The sequence below is a fragment of the Tachypleus tridentatus genome, chromosome 8, assembly GCF_004210375.1.
Source record: "Tachypleus tridentatus isolate NWPU-2018 chromosome 8, ASM421037v1, whole genome shotgun sequence".
In the NCBI taxonomy this organism is placed as follows: domain Eukaryota; kingdom Metazoa; phylum Arthropoda; class Merostomata; order Xiphosura; family Limulidae; genus Tachypleus; species Tachypleus tridentatus.
In genome coordinates this window covers 71,747,506-71,762,034 of record NC_134832.1, presented here as the reverse complement: position 1 = coordinate 71,762,034, position 14,529 = coordinate 71,747,506, and the positions used below count along the sequence as shown (strand labels likewise).

The window sequence follows — 14,529 nt, the reverse complement described above, 5'->3', positions numbered from 1 at the left end:
TTACTCTTAGTAACTGCACAAACATATCAAATAAACATTACGTATATTGTTTTAGTTGCTATTACCAGTTTCTACAAATGTAAGGGTAGTACGGCATAACTTAAATGCTGTGTACCAATGCCTCACATCATAACAATGTTAAATAATACGACAACCAAGTCTAATTCAATTCACGTCTGACAATCAGAATATCCAATATATTCTCCATAAAAATAGCAAACCGACAGAATATTTATGCTTATTATGTTTTTATGAAAACTGCAATTACCGAATGAAAAAATTAGGCTTGATGCTTCACTATCTCTGATAGTGATGCTGGTATATAGTGTGCTGGGAAACTGGAAAAGTTGGATAAAATCATATTTCTATTATTGCTCATATGAATGAATACTTACAAATAAAGAGTAACATTTTAAAATTATTCAGCTTACTTTAACAACGAAAACAAATTTTAAGGAAGTTTGAAACAGCATGATGTTCGACTTCAAGACTACCTTTCGTGTGAGGGCGCTTTAATTTGTCTAGACTTTTAAAGTGCTTATGTCGTTTATTTATTTTACTTATCAGAATAATTATTCAATGACATACAGAAAAAAATATTAGCAATACTGGAGTACAATAAGTTATTATAATTTCTGAAAAATTTATTTTCTTTACTATTATATTGAGCTATGTAATAATTTTATTTATTTTCGAAAACAAACTCAATAGAGGGCGTAAGTTCACTTGACGATAACTAGTGAACCCTGAATTACAAAACAGAATCGGCGAAATAGTTTAAATAGTAACAAGTTAAACGTATGCTGCTTTGTTACTTACACTTTCAGCAGATGTAGTTGCTAATCTTAGTTAGGGAGGACGCTTGCAAATTTCAGCTTCTTTATCACTGGAGGGTAAATATTTCATGATCACTGTGTGAGTGGAGGTAGTATAATACAATCTAGAAAATGTGTGTGGTATGTCCAGTTTCTACTCCGTTGCTCAACTCTATTTGTTTTAATCAATCATAACCTAGTTGCACTGTATGGAGCAATTTTACATCAGATGTTGGATTAATTATTAAGTTCATCTGATCAGGATATATGACTTCAATATATAAATGAATTCTTAAATTATAGAATTAACTTTTGTTAGTTGTTAGTGCGCCTTCACTTATTCTCTATATCGTTTTGAGATTGTACACGTGCTCACGATCTGCCTACATGCCAATAAAATTTCGTAGCTCAAGTAGCGGGTTGCTTCTAGCCCCGTCCGAAATTCATTTCATTAAAGATTCTACAAATGGGATGCTGACACCAGAGCAGAGTTTTATAGAAGATCTGAGCATAAAAATTCAAGAAAACAGAGACAAAATTCCCAAAATTCAAGTAGTTCAGAAAGATGGGTCTTGGTTTGCTCTAAACAACAGTTATCTTCATGTCTTCCGTGAACTAGAGCGCCAAGGAAAGTGCCCGAAAATAAATGTAGAAATCGTACCATTGAGTAAAGTCCCAGAATATGTCCAGAAGCAAATGATTGTGGATGATGGCGAAATCCATACCTCAGTAAATAAAACGCCTGTGAGAGATCTGATGACTGAAAGCACAGCAGGGGCAGAAGGATCTGACTGGGAAATAGGTAAGTGAATTAATTCACATTTGACCCTTGTTTCAGAGCACTTAGCACGGAGTTTCACTGAAAGACCCTTACAATTTTGAAGAACAAAAATTGGTTTAATCAGTATGTCTCTTGGTCAGCAATTCAGAGCTAATGCGTGTAAAATAATACACAAAATTGCCCGAACGTATGTTTATAATATAATACCACTGAAAAATGCTAAGTTTGAATGTATATAATTTGAAAGTATCAATATTAGGTTTTACTCTGAATGATCTTCTTTCCAAGAAAAACAAAACATAACAAATTGTGAAAGCCACTACAGCACAAACCAGTTCAGCTTAATACATCTCTACTCTACTGAAAACTGCGATGTAAAAGGTATTGTATGGCTAAGTTTGAAATGACTTTCAAGAAATTTAGATGTACAAGTTCATATATCAAAGCTACACACACACACACTCTCTAAATTCTGAAATGAAAAAGTAGTTAAACAGATTTTGCACTCTTTAAAAACAGCACTTCCAAACACACAAAGCATAGTACATGGACAAATGTTCTATCAAGAAATGTTTGTTTCATGACTAGATTCTTATGTGCTTTTGCGTATATTTATTTATGTGTAAAAGTTCGACTTGGATATTTCAAACTATAGTTTAGTAAATATCTCTGGGTTGCACATGCAAGTTGAACTAGGCTTAAATTTTATCCGTGTATAATATCTATCTATATAATTCTTTTCATTACAATATTCTGTATATTAGTACTATTATTATTCTGGTTTTGTATTCTGACTTCTTAAAGAAATGCTACAGCAATTATGCATGTTTCAGGTGACATGAGGTTAAATCGCACTCTAAAATGTATAGTTTAGTATCTTAAAGTAAGAAGTCGCTGTGGAGTGAACTTGCCTTGGCAAAAAGTTATTTTTATTCATTGGAACTGTTGTCATTTACTAGGTATAAACTGATTCTTATGGGCTTCACAACCTAATTTTCAAAAACCCTACGATACGTTATATCGTCTTTTAATGTGGTTTTACGTATGTCCTCTTATAATATAGACATTATCCTAGTTCCATAAGCACTACTTAACTTAAGCACGCTCGTCATTAACCTATTTCTACACACGTTGTATAATTAGATGTATCTATAAAATTAGTTCTGCAAAACACTCTTTAAGTTATTCTTTAATTTCCTTAAACAAATTGTTTCATAAATCCTGATGAAAATTAGATATTATGGCCGCTAACCTGATTTTGCAATTCATGAAGTCATGTTCTTATGACCATCAACTTAGTTATACAAGCTGTTCTCTAAACTTGTTTTGATCATTATCCTAGTTGTGTAAGTACCTCTCTAAGGTGGCTCTGCGTGATGGTCGTCAATGTCATGCACGTCGTGCTTAAGATAATTACTTGTCAGTACTCTACAAACCAGTGTTAACGCAACATTGAATTCGTCATCATCAATGTTCGTCTTTACCTTTTAAAAAAAAAGTTCAATTTGGGGTCGTCACTTCTAATCTGTACTCTATTATCAGCTCAACGTTGTGTTCATCAGACTGATTCTATTATTTATATATTCTATGTTGTGTATTATGATTTATTTCGGACGAGTCTTCGATTTATTATATGATAAAACCTGTTCAAGCCGGAAATTGCATAGGGCAGAAATCTGTACAAGCCGAAAATATCAAAATTTTGCAGAATTATATTAAGATTTCTCTTATAAAGGGTCCTCTATATGGCAGAACCTGCGTAACGCGGACGGAAAACTATCTTTCACCTGCCTCATCTATCAAGTAGGATTAGATCCTGAGTAAGGCGAGAAAATGTTTTTTGATTAAATATTAGTGTCTTGTTTAGTTAATAATTTCTTTAAGTATTAATAAATTATCGGACATTTTGTTGTCCGATATTGGTTAAATATATTCTGTACTTTTCTTCTGTCGTCATTATTCCGGAGGTCGCTATTTGAAAGAACGACTGATTGTGCTTTTGGTCGTATTTGCTGATGGGGAAACTAGAGAAACCATGGGTAATAGATTAAAGAAATGAATGGAACAAGAAAATAGGAATATCCTACTTTTCCTAGATAATGCAACTTGTCACCCAAAAGTTCAACTTTCAAATGTTCATTTAGTCTTTCTACCTCCATGTACAACATCAGTTCTACAGCCACTAGATAATACAGTGTAAAAAAATTGAAATACTATAAGAGAACATCTGAAATTACAATGAAAATTGACGTGTAAGATGCAATTGCATTTTTTAAGTGATTCAGTCAAATGCGTAAGAGATGAATGCGTAATGCGTAGTAAAGCGTTCTCGAAACTGTGGATTTATTCTTGATAATGGCGAAGATTGTAGAGAAGTTTTGTTATGACGATTCTAGTGAAATCCAACCTTTGATTGAGAAGATGGATGCAAGTATAACGTTCTGTTCAATTGTATATAATTAAGGAAATTCGTGTTCACTGTCTGAGCCGGAAAACCCGCTTAAGCTGGAAATTTTATTCGGTCCCGTGTGATTCCGCCTTAGACAGGTTTTGCTGTATTACGTATTACTGTGTGTATGTCCTTTTCTTCTAGCAGCCACATCGGGTTATCTGCTGTGTCCTCCGAGGGGAATCGAATCCCTGGTTTTAGCGTTGTAAATCCGAAGTCTTACCGCTGTCCCGGGAATTTGAATTTAGAAGTTAATTTAATGTTTATGTATCAAAGTTACGACATTTGCCAACAAGATTGACACGAACAATTTTCTTTTCAAATACAAATATACTTTACTATACAAACAAAAAGCAATATGATTTATAAAAACTGTTAATAATTGTTACAAATAATGGCTTATAAAGAAGAATTTTACAAACTTACAGATAACACTGAGACATGTATCCGGTCTGTAACTGAAAACTTTATCGACAAGTCCCCAAAGAGCAAAGTAATTCTGAGTTTATTGTCACATCTTAGTTACCCAGCATGGCGAGATGGTTAAGGCACTCGACTCGTAATCTGAGGGTCGCGAGTTCGAATCCCCGTCCCACCAAACGTGCTTGCTCTTTCAATGGCGGTGGGTGATGATGACTACCTGCCTTCCTTCTAGCCTTACATTCCCTAAATTAGGGAAGGCTAGCGCAGATAGCCCTTGAGTAGCTTTGCGTGAAATTCAAACCACACCTCGCTTAAGTTAGCTCGCTGTCGTTTCTTGATTGGCCTTATCGCTTACAAGATCACTTTTTACCGAGGAAGATATTTAATGTCCTCGTAGAAATAATAACGTCCGAATTAATTCACTGAAGTTGAATGGTTTGCAACGTTCTAAACCTATAAATGCTCAGAGTCAAATTCTATAGTTTTCCGATTAACAAGCTTCTTAGGGCTATATCACACTGACTCTTGCTGGCTAATAATAATACTCTCTCTCGGCGCGTTGGTTTTTGTATACCAATCATGGGAGTTTCTAGAATTTTCAAAAATGATTAAGCACATCAGTTTTTTCTTCAAACAAGTATTGTTGATTCTTACAGTCAATCTTCTACACATTTCGAGAAGAGAGGGGTTTGTGCAATACACAGCCAATAAAATAAGTCGCAGGCAAAAAGAAAACTACACTGAAACAAACGTAGGCACTAAAATAAATGTGGTAAATCCGTTAGAATTCTGATTGACTTTTAATGACGATTCTCAAGTACTGCAGAGAGTCTGTGTTGCCAAACTTGGACTGGAATTGTGTCTTGCATATTATACGTAAGCTAAAAACCTGTTTCTACAAGTTCTGTTGTAAGTAAATAGTTGCCTTAATCAGCCTGTTTCTACAAATTCGAGAATGGAGCTATGATTTATGCTGTGTTTACACATTTTGGGAGGTAACATAGTTTTATACATTTTTTTTATTAGTTAGACTTTGTGGTTGTCTTTCTGGGAATCTACAGTAGTTCATACAAAGTAGTCATTATTACCCACTTGATTTTAACAAAAACTTTTGTAAGCTAGAAGTTACTACTTATCTGTTTCTTCAAGTTTGCTATTTAAATTATGAGATTTAATCGAGCTCTACGAACCTCGGCATAAGTTGAATATTATGATTATTAACTTGATTCTTGCAAGCCTTACTTTATGCTAAACACTAGTAATCTAATTACTAGTACAGGATGGGAAAATTTTGAACACCTTATTATCCTAACAATTACGTTTCTCGGGTTTTAGTGGCGCTTTATCAAATAGATTGATGCAAAGGAATAATATGAAACAGCGGATGCTTTGAAACAAAAACTTAAGTTTTGTTAAGGTCACCCTGAATACACTAAGTTGGATGTATCGCTGATGGAGACTTATTATTCTATGTCACGAAAATGAAAAACAACAGACTGACATTTCAGATTTATTAAACCTTTTATTAATGTGTACCAATATGAGATGTCAATAAATTGTCTTTCAAACTTTTTACCTATCTTGCAACTAGCGTATCAGACTAGGGATCGAAGGGTACTATAGAACATACTTGGCAATTTTAGTTGTGGGTGCATTGTAATAGTTGCAGGCAGTTCCGCTATTTGGTTAAAGTGCCGCTTTAGACTGTGGCTGCTATCAACAGTCCCAAATTAAGGAAGGTTATGCCTGAACCATTTAAACGAATCTGTGTGTAAGTTGTCGTTTAGATGAAGAAAAATACATTGGGAAGAATTTTGGATCTGTTAGATGTTATGAGTATCAATTTTGTTCTATAAGCCTTGCTATAAATAATGTTGTAGTCGACAATTTGATTATGATTCCTTAATATACATTTATATAGGCTACACATTTGAAATATTTAAAATACACAATTCTACAAACCCTCCTGTAAATTAAAATGATATACAGGGTGATTCACAAATATTCATACAATAACGACTTTTCTATGTTCTGTGCTTAGAAGTCTGCATAGTGCATTTCACGAAACAGTATCTCTGCGCTCTTTCGATGAGCCTGTGACTCGCACGTGTACCATTTTTACTGCTGTTTACCATGTTATTTTCTATCTCAGGTTTTACAAGTTATTTAAATATGTGATTAACACAAAGTTAAGATATATTTCCAGAAGTCTACTGTAAAATCAGGAGAATATACAGACTGCTACTGTTCCACACAACACTTAGTGTACTTATCGGGAAAAGTATTTCTTGACATCTCTTGTGTAATGGAGCTTTAAACTGTTTTGCTGAAGTTATGTCCTCTTGCATGTTTTCTAAATTCGTAATTAATCCTATTTCTCGCATGGTTTGCTGATTTGATGTCTTTGTAGGTCATCTCTTAGCCAGCTCAACCATGGACTTTGTTGTTGTAGGAGCTCTCGCACTGCTTTCACAATTGGACATTAAAAGAGTTTCACGAAGATTATGTAAGCGCTCACTTTTAATTCTCAAGTGTTTCTGGTTAATTGTTTCTTGTCCTGTAAGTTACGTTACTTCAAAAGGCACGGGCGGTGTTTTGCATGATGTTATGTTGTCAATATTCGCTTGTGATAGTGAGGTACAACATCATTTTCACCTGATATCGGAGAACATTTAGTGTTTCCTGATTTCCCAAGTAAATTTCGATCTCTTGAGTGTTTATGCTTATTCTTGAACAGCCTTGGTAGTAAAAACTATTTAGTTTGTGTGGACTAAAAATAGTTCCATTCAATGTCATTGAAATTAAATATAGGAGTGCAACTATGATGCACTCATTCTGCGAGTTATACATTTAAAAAAATAATTTGCCTTTCGGGACCAGTATATTATCAAGCTGTAGCATATGAAATGTCGAATTTTTAAAGGAAAATGTGAAAAAAGTACATTTTTTTAAATTTAATTTACTTAATCAAAATAAGTTTCTTTAGACTACATTTCTGCCAACGAGTAGTAAGTTTAAATGCCATGTTTAAAGAATTGAACGGCCCGGCATGGCCAAGCGTGTTAAGGCGTGCGACTCGTAATCTGAGGGTCGTGAGTTCGCATCCCGGTCGCGCCAAACATGCTTGCCTTTTCAGTCGTGGGGGCGTTATAATGTGACAGTCAATCCCACTATTCGTTGGTAAAAGAGTAGCCCAAGAGTTGGCGGTGGGTGGTGATGACTAGCTGCCTTCCCTCTAGACTTACACTGCTAAATTAGGAACGGCTAGCACAGATGGCCCTTGAGTAGCTTTGTGCGAAATTCTAAAATAAACAAACAATAAAGAATTGAACATCTGTTGATGCAATAGTCTTCGAAGGCGCTTTCAATTGACCTTTAGTTTGCGAATGTTTTTTTCTTTTAAAAAGCGATAATCTGTATGGGAAAGATCTTGTGAAAATGGTGGATTAAGTAAACTTTCATACTATTGTTTGTTTAGTTTTTGGACAGTATCACATGAGACATGAGGTCGTGCATTATCATAATGCAATGTAAGTCTACTGAGATTGACCATTGCTAGATGTTTTCGTGACAAATTTTTGTAATTTCAGATTAACAACAATATTGATTGCCGTAAAGAATCCATATCTCATCACAGGTGACAATGTTATGGAGAAACGGATCGTTTTTGTTTTGAGTAAGGAATTAGGAACAAATTTCAACTCTTGTGTGGTTTTTGTATCTGTTTTTGAGATACCCATTTATCGAGATTTGTCCATTTTGCGAATTGCTTGGAGATGTCGGAAAGTATTGAATAATGACTATGGACTTCAAGGAAGAACAAGCCCATCGAATACTTTTTCTAATTAGAATCATAAGTGCAAAGCTACAGAATGGATTGTGACATGTACATCACATGTATGAAAACCAGGTTTTCAGCTTTATAAGCTTAAATTTACATTTAAGTCAGAGGGTAAGGAGATTTTATTGATAAAGATTTAATATAATAACCTGCTGGAAGAAACTGGAACTACTTTGTTTCCTAATGTGGTATTTTTTGATGTTTCTTATAGCCTTAAGGCACGTCTTGGTTTTTAGTTTGTCTTGTGCAATGTTTTTATGCAAATATAACGCCATATTCGAATTGACGAAACCAGGGCTAACATTTGAAGAAAGATTTAAGAGTGAAGTAAAATTTTATTTTATTTTATTAGCAATTCAGATTTTATTTTTATGGGGTCAGACGTGGTTAAAGTTTCGTTTGCAGTCTGTAGATCAGAAGGTCGATGGTTCCTTTCAGTTGCAGTAAAATCACACTTCGCCCTTCGGCGCTATAGGAGTAACGATTTGAGCAGTTTGTTTTTGTTGTTAATTGCAAAGCTATACAAACTACCTCTGCTGTGCTTACCACGAGTTTAGAAACCTGATTTTTAGTGTTTTAAGCCCTCAGACTTACCGTTGAGCTGTTGTTTGCTTGTTTTGAAGTTAAGCAGAAAATTACTCAATGGGCCATCTGTCCTCCTTTTACTAAAAGTATCGAAACCCAGATTTCTAGCGTTGTACGTTTCCAGACATACAGCTATACCATTGTGGGGCTTGATTAGTGATGTTCATTGGACACCTTTCCTCCAATCTCTTACCTCAAAATAATGGACTAATGCAGCTTTGTGTGAATATTTGAAATAAACTTTTATAATTTCAACACAGGATTTCTTCTTTCAACCAGTGGCGCTTCAGTGGCAGGAATTGGGCGAAAAAATCAAGGTTTTATCCCGTTTTGATGAAATTTGTGTAGGATGGCGCACACGACATGACGATTACAGTTTGTAATTTCGAAATCGTGCAGCAGTTGATAGTTATAACAGGCCACATCATGAGCAGAAACCACTTACTTAATGACGGTACTACTTATTATGTTCCCCTGGTGTGGATTCCTGTACGTGGTGAGGTCAACCAAGTATCAGTGTTGAATTTTCTCAACAGGTGTTGTAGACATTATATCTGATGCTGGTGTTTGTGTATAGTGCTCACGAGACTCTGACGGTGCTACAGTGTCCTTGCTCAACATTGTAGTGTGTCCCCTCGTAAAGTTCCATGGTGGGTGGGGTCAGTGCACACTGAAATTTTCTTTTTTTATGGATCCCCCAAATAAAAACTTTAAAATAGTGAGAAACAGTCCATAGGTAAACGTCCACGTCTAGAAGGTTCTGAGCACCAATCTTCAACATCTGTAACACCTGTTGTACCTAATTTTCTTATACTACATTTTCTTTCCTTTAGGGCAAATGTCTCTCTTTTTCATTCAGAAGGGACTAGAGGGACTTGCTGGCACTCCAAAGTCAGTAAAGAAGAATTGTTCTGGTGACATATTTGTGGAAACATCCACATCTCAGCACAGTGAACTCCTCTTGCATTCAAATGCAATTGGGATATATCTATTAAGGTTAAACCTCAAGCTACTTTGAATTCATCAAGAGGAGTTATTGTTAAGAGGGATTTGAAGAACATGCCCGAGTCAGATTCTCGCTGGTTTCTCCACTCAAGATGTTTCTACAGTGAGGCATATCTCCATTTGCAAAGATGGAATTACGATGCCGACCAATGTCCTAATTCTGACATTTACATCACCACGTCCACCTGTCACCATAAAGGCAAGTTATCTTAATTGCAGGGTACGGCCATACATTCCAAACCTTCTCCGATGTTTCCAGTGTCAGCAGTTTGGTCACTCGAAGACGTCATGTCGTAGTTCCTTGATGTGTGCTCGTTGTGGTGGCAAGGACCATGACGCATATGAGTGTGAAACGGACCCTCATTGCATCAATTGCAGTGGCTCTCACCAGTCCTACTTTCGTTCTTGCCCTAAATGGGTGGAGAAAGAAAGAGGTGCAGAGTTTGAAAACGATTCATAACATTACTTATACTGAGGCTCGAAGTTGCTCTCCATCACTTCATCTTGGACGTGTGCTGCTGTACTTTGTAACACCACTACAGTAGGAGTGCAGACAGATCTCTCTGCGCCTTCTAAAGAATTATTCTCCACGCAAATGAAAAGCCTTTTGACCTCCATGGTTAAAAACGTTGCTGAATCAACTTCAACACCCATCTCTGTCCCTTACATACATTCCAACAAACCCCCAAGATCCACTTCCTTTGGTTCCATGTACAGGCAGTTCCTTGGATACATCTTCTCCCACCCCAAGATGCAAAACGATCTTTCGTTCATGTCCTCATTCACTGGAATCCTTTTCGAACAGCAAAGACCTGCCCAGTCGAGCCAGGGTAGGATCAATGGAGGTCGATGGATTTCCCTTGAATAAAGATAGCAGTAAACAGAAGGGTTCTCCACCCAATTCTCCTACACATAAATAGAAATGGCCATCTTGATGCAGTGGAACTCTTGAGACTTACATTTCTAATCTGGATGACATCAAAACACTGATCGTTTCCTACTATTCTGTATCTTTTTCCTACAAAGAAACATTTCTAAAACCTGCCGATACAGTTACCTTTCGGCGGTTTTCTTTGTACAGAAATGACAGGCTGTGTGATGGAGGGGTGGCACTTTTGGTTTATCAGCATGTGCCCACCCTGTTTTTGCCATTCGACACACCCTTGGAGGCCGTAGCCATCCGTGTTTCCTTGGGTCATACCATCACTGTTTGTTCTCTCTACCTGTCACCTGGAAAAACCTATGATCAATCAGATCTTGATGTTCTTATTAAACAGTTGCCATCTCTCTTTTTAATACTGGGGGACTTTAATGGACATCATCCCCTCAAATGCTGATGTTTATAGGAGGGGTCGTTCCATAGAGCATATACTCTCTGATCACAACCTTTCTCTTTTCAATACTGGTTCTTCTTATTTTCATGCACATAGTCAATCCTTTACTGATATTGATGTTTCAGTTTGCTCCCATTCAATATTCTCTATTTTTCATGGAGGGTTGACAATAATCCATGAGTCAGTGATCATTTTCTTATTTTGAGAGAGACTGGCTATGGTCGATGCCATCCGACCCGTGTGTCCTGGTGGAAGCTGGATCATGCAAACTGGCCTTCTTTTACTGCTCTTGCACAACGTGATCCTGCCATCGTCGGTAAGCCATCAATAGACGACTGTGTGGCAGCAGTTAATGACAGTATTATATAAGCAGCTGCTCAATGTATTTTTAAAACCTAGACTCGTTTCCCACGATACCCTCGTCTGTGGTGGAATCCTGTCTGCTACATGGCACAGAAGACTCATAAATCGTCTGTGGTGGAATCCTGTCTGCTACATGGCACAGAAGACTCATAAACAAGCCTGGGATACCTTTCATAGGTATCCCCCATTCTAGCACTACATTGCTTCCCAGCAGGCCTGTGCACATGATAAGTGGGTGAGATGTCAAAGCCAGAAGGAATCTTAGATTAAGTTCACAGCCAGCATATATTTTACCTCCAGTTCCAGAGTCATATGGAAGAATATTTGAAAGGTTAGTGGGTAATATAATTCTCTCCTCCTCTCGATCTTACTCTCTGTTGGCCAGAAAGTAGCTGATACCTGGAGCATCACCGATACTCTAGTTGAAAGCTTTTGCTGAGTATCTAGCACTTCTGTTTCTTTCTCCATTTTCTTAGCTATCAAGACTTGGACAGAGCGAACACCTCTTTTCTTTTCGAGCTGGTTGTCTCTGACTATAATTGTCCCTTTACACTGGTGGAACTTAAACTGGCCCTTCATTGTTCTGGCAGTACGTCAAATGGACCTGATGATGTACACTATGAAATTTCAAGTCATCTATCTCCTGCTTATCTTGCTATTCTTTTGATTGTTTTTAACAGGATCTGACAGGAGAATGTTGTTCCTGATGGCTGGTGCCAGGCTATTGTCCTACTTTTATCTAAGCCTAGGAAGGATCCCAAGATTCCTTCAAACTACCATCAAATAACTTTGACGAGCCTTTTCTGTAAGACTTCAGAGAGGATAGTTAATGCTCGTCTTGTTTGGTTTCTCGAATCAATCTCCTCTCGCCCACCCTGTGTGGGTTCTGAAGACAGTGCTTCATTGTGGACCACCTGATTCGAATTAACGTCAATCAGAGAAGTCTTTCTTAAATGACAACTTCTTGTATCAATATTCTTTGACATGAGGAGGCTTATGATACAACATGGAGGTATGGCATTTTGAGAGACTTCCATATATGTATAGGTTACATGGTCATTTGCCCATTTTTATAAAAAAAAATTAATGGACAGAAGGTTCCAAGTTGATGTGGGTTCGATACTTCCCGATATTTTCTACAGGAAGTTGGAATTCCTCCTCAGGGCTGTGTTTTGAGTGTCACACTTTTCAGTATAAAGATTAATTCCATCACTGAACAACTCCCTCTCATTGTTGCAAACAGACTTTATGTCGATGACTTTCACATCTCATGTCAGTCGTGGAACATGAGGTATATTGAGCGGCAGCTACAGACTGCCCTCAAACATTTACTGAAGGGAACAACAGCAAGCGGCTTTAGCTTTTCTCTTTCTAACACCGTTTGCATGCACTTTTGCTGCCAATGGGGTATTCATCGTGATTCTGAACACCATATCAGTGAAGTTGTGCTGCCTTTGGCCCCTGAGACAAAGTTACTGGGGCTTATCTTTGACTGTAAGCTGACCTTTATACCACACATCAAGCAGCTACGGGTGAAATGCACAAGAGCACTGAACATCCTCCATGTCCTGTTCCACCACTTGGGGAGCAGATTGATGTTCTATGTTAAACATATATTGTGCTCTTATTCGATCGAAAGTCGACTATGGATCACTGGTATATGGCTCTCCCAGAACCTTGGCCTTAAAGATACTGGATCCCATTCATCGTCAAGGACTTCAGCTCTACGCTGAAGCTTTCTGCACTTCCCCAGCTCAGAGCTTATACATAGTCTTATGAACATTCTTTGCATCTCTGCCATTTGGAACTGTCTTTACTGTATACTTCGAAAATTCATTCCTTACCAAAGCATCCCACCAGGGGATTGTGTTCCTTCCTCAGTGGGCCATACTTTTTCAGAACAGACGATTTGCTATTTTTCCTTTTGGCCTTCGTATCCAGGTGCAGTTGGATGAATTGGGTCTGTTCTTGGATAGCATTGCTGTATTCACTGGTCATCCCATCCCACTATAGCTTCTTACAGTCCCCAGATGTGACCTATCTTTTAAGTCATTTGAGAAAAGCAGACATTCCCGATTGGAAATACTGTCTGTTATCTTTTGAACATCTTTTAATCCATCTTTCCATTCCTATTTATACAGATGGTTCGAAATCAGGTGACTGTGTGGGTTCTGCCATGGTTTGTTGTGGTGTGGTGTTTTCGTGCAGAATCCCTTCTACAGCTTCTGAACTGTACGCCATTTCTCTTGCCCTGGATCACATAGATACCGGGCCATATTGGTATTCGCGGGAACAAGCTCGCTGACATCGCAACTAAAGCTGTCTGCTCTGGCACTATTACTGCTGTGCCTGTTCTATACGTGGATTATGGTCCTGTATTTAATGCTCGGCTCCGTGCCAACTGGCAGTCGAATTGGAGTGAGCAACGCGAAAACAAGCTTTTCCAAATGAAACCCTATATTGAACTTTGGCCGTCTTGTTTCCGTAAGGATCGGAAAGAGGAAGTTGTTCTAACTAGACTACGCATTGGTTAGTTTTTTTAACTCATTGTTTTCTTTTATTTGGAACTGATGCACTTATGTGTAGTCTATGTAACACTCAGGTCACAATAAGCCACATTTTACTTTCTTGCCGTCATTACGACTATCAACAACGGCACCATTTTAAACATGTTCTGTCCCAAGGTTTGTCCATAACGTTAAACAGTGTTATTGGTGATGGTGACACTGTCCACATTGGAAATGGTTTTAGTTTTTTTAAAGGCCATTAATCCTTTTAATGCCATTTTAGTTTTTTAATTTATACATTACACCTTTTTAATGTGGCTCCATTTTGAAAATCAGTTTTAGTTCGATTTGAAATTAGAAACTGGACGTAACATTAAATAACTCGAAACAAGGACTGGAAAGGCCAACTTCAGGTGACTAATCCTT

At 37.3% G+C, this 14,529-nt stretch overlaps 2 protein-coding genes across 7 annotated transcripts in view; one reads left to right on the top strand and one right to left on the bottom strand.

Annotated features, from left to right (window-relative positions):
• LOC143222637 (pentatricopeptide repeat-containing protein 1, mitochondrial) overlaps positions 1-525 on the bottom strand; it is a 36,911-nt gene extending 36,386 nt beyond the window's left edge. For 2 of the 6 annotated variants that reach the window (XM_076449382.1, XM_076449381.1), the window contains exon 1: positions 269-514. The gene's annotated coding sequence lies outside the window, so the exon portion shown is untranslated. Of the gene's footprint in view, positions 1-268 lie in introns of all 6 variants that reach the window. The other 4 variants (XM_076449385.1, XM_076449384.1, XM_076449386.1 and 1 more) reach the window with 4 other exon arrangements.
• A 217-nt stretch (positions 526-742) lies between these two features.
• Positions 743-14,529, top strand: part of LOC143222636 (uncharacterized) — a 177,772-nt gene continuing 163,985 nt past the window's right edge. Inside the window, exon 1 of the mRNA XM_076449379.1 lies at positions 743-1,617. Within this exon, the coding sequence (XP_076305494.1) occupies positions 1,203-1,617 (415 nt within the window). The 5' untranslated portion in view covers positions 743-1,202. The remainder of the gene's footprint in view (positions 1,618-14,529) is intronic.